Below are 1,873 nucleotides of genomic sequence, written 5' to 3' on the forward strand. Positions count from 1 at the left end.
AAAAAAAGAGGGTCTCTGGTGCTACCTGTCATGTACAGTCATGACAAGACCACTCAAATACCATTTTCAGTCATCCTCCTAAATCTCTAAACACAGTTGAAGAGCACTTTCCAAGAGCACTATTGGGAACAGACATGTGGCAGCCAGCGTGCCTGTCCCTGACAAGGCCATTGCTTCCTATCTATAGGGTCTCAAAACAGCTCTGGGTACATTCTTTTGAGACACAGTCTCACCGTGTATCTCAGGCTGTCTCCCAAGTGCTGAGCTTAAAGGTGTGTGCCACCACACCTGTGAGAAGCGAGGACACCTAGCAAAGTTATAATGGTGCACACCTGTGATCTCAAGTCAGGCAGCTGGAGCAGGAAGATCATGACCTGCTCTGAAAAGCCTTAACTACACAAAAATCCTGTGTCCAAAAAGGGGTTGGGGTGGGGGTATTTTAAACCTTAAATCAAAATAAATCAAAGGAGCCACTCCATTGGATGCCACCTGCCCAGCCTGAGTCCAGGGTGTGGCCCAGGTGCTAATGATGCCCATTAAAAGGCTTTGATGCTGTAGTAACTAAGTCACTAAAGCACAGAGATACTCGTAATAAAAGGCAAATGGAGAACCTTGCCTTCATCCTGCTCAGAGCAGGGCTTCCTACAGACCCTGCCACCAGCCTTTGGTACACATTTAGTAGATATTGTGTTAGTTAATATTGATTCAACTGCTGTAAAAATAAGACTTGGTGACAGAGTGTGATCTGTGTTGGATGTCTCACTTACACATGCAGTTTTGTTATCGGTTGCTTGGCTGCAGATAGACAGAATATGGTGAAAGCATGAGAACACACAGTGGTGCGTGTTCCCTTCTCTCTGAGAACAATGAATCCCGGGTCTGGGGCATGGGGAAGACCAGTTTTTGTTTTGTTCCTTGGGTTTTCGTTCCACTTGGTTTTCTCCTTGTACCTATTTGTACAGCTGCTCCAGCCTCGGTTCCCGTTCCAACCCTGGCCCCTTCTCCAGCTACGGACCCAGGCCCAGTCCCAGCACCATCGTCCACTGTGACTGTCGGTATAGTTCCTAAAACTTCTGCAGGCACCACCGACCCAGAAGAGGCTACGAGGCTGCTGGCTGAGAAGAGGCGTCTAGCCAGAGAGCAAAGGGACAAGGAGGAAAGGGAGAAGAAGGAGAAGGAAGAGCTGGAGAGGTAAGGGTGTTAGCCCTCAGACCTGCCCTACAGCCAGAGGAGGCACTGAGCTGGGCTTCCTCCTGCTCCCCTCCAGAGTGTGAAGGCGACAGTCCTTTGCCATCCTTGTTTTCTTAATGTTGAATAGCGAACCTAGGATTTGTCTATGCCAGGCAAACACTCTGTCATGTGACCTACATTCCCTGTACTATTTCTTTCTTTTTTTAAAAAAAGATTTATTTATTTATTTATTATATGTAAGTATACTGTAGCTGTCTTCAGACACCCCAGAAGAGGACATCAGACCCCATTACAGATGGTTGTGAGCCACCATGTGGTTGCTGGGAATTGAACTCAGGATCTCTGGAAGAGCAGTCAGTGCTCTTAACCACTGAGCCATCTCTCCAGCCCCCTATTTCTTAAAATCAAATTTTCTTCTGAAAAGCAACACATCGGCATGGATAAGAAAATGTTTAAAGGGGGAAAAGTTATATCTACTTCAAGTAGTTGCATACATTTTAAGTAGCTTCTTGTGTTCTCTGAATGCTTGGAGGATGTATGCACAGCCACACACACACAGATCCATACACTGTCAGGACATGTACAGGCAGGCCCGCACACACAGATCCATGCGTGCAGTGGAGGTTCAGCTGTCAGGGCATGTACAGGCAGGCACACACAGATCCACATGCATGTACAGGCA

General features: G+C 47.1%; 1 protein-coding gene across 6 annotated transcripts in view; it reads left to right on the top strand.

Moving 5' to 3' along the window:
- Map7 (microtubule associated protein 7) overlaps positions 1-1,873 on the top strand; it is a 52,713-nt gene that overhangs the window by 40,014 nt on the left and 10,826 nt on the right. For all 6 annotated transcript variants that reach the window (XM_031380537.1, XM_031380538.1, XM_031380539.1 and 3 more), the window contains one exon: positions 963-1,191. In XM_031380537.1, the coding sequence (XP_031236397.1) occupies positions 963-1,191 (229 nt within the window). The remainder of the gene's footprint in view (positions 1-962; positions 1,192-1,873) is intronic.

This window comes from Mastomys coucha, unplaced genomic scaffold, assembly GCF_008632895.1.
Source record: "Mastomys coucha isolate ucsf_1 unplaced genomic scaffold, UCSF_Mcou_1 pScaffold2, whole genome shotgun sequence".
Classification (NCBI taxonomy): Eukaryota; Metazoa; Chordata; class Mammalia; order Rodentia; family Muridae; genus Mastomys; species Mastomys coucha.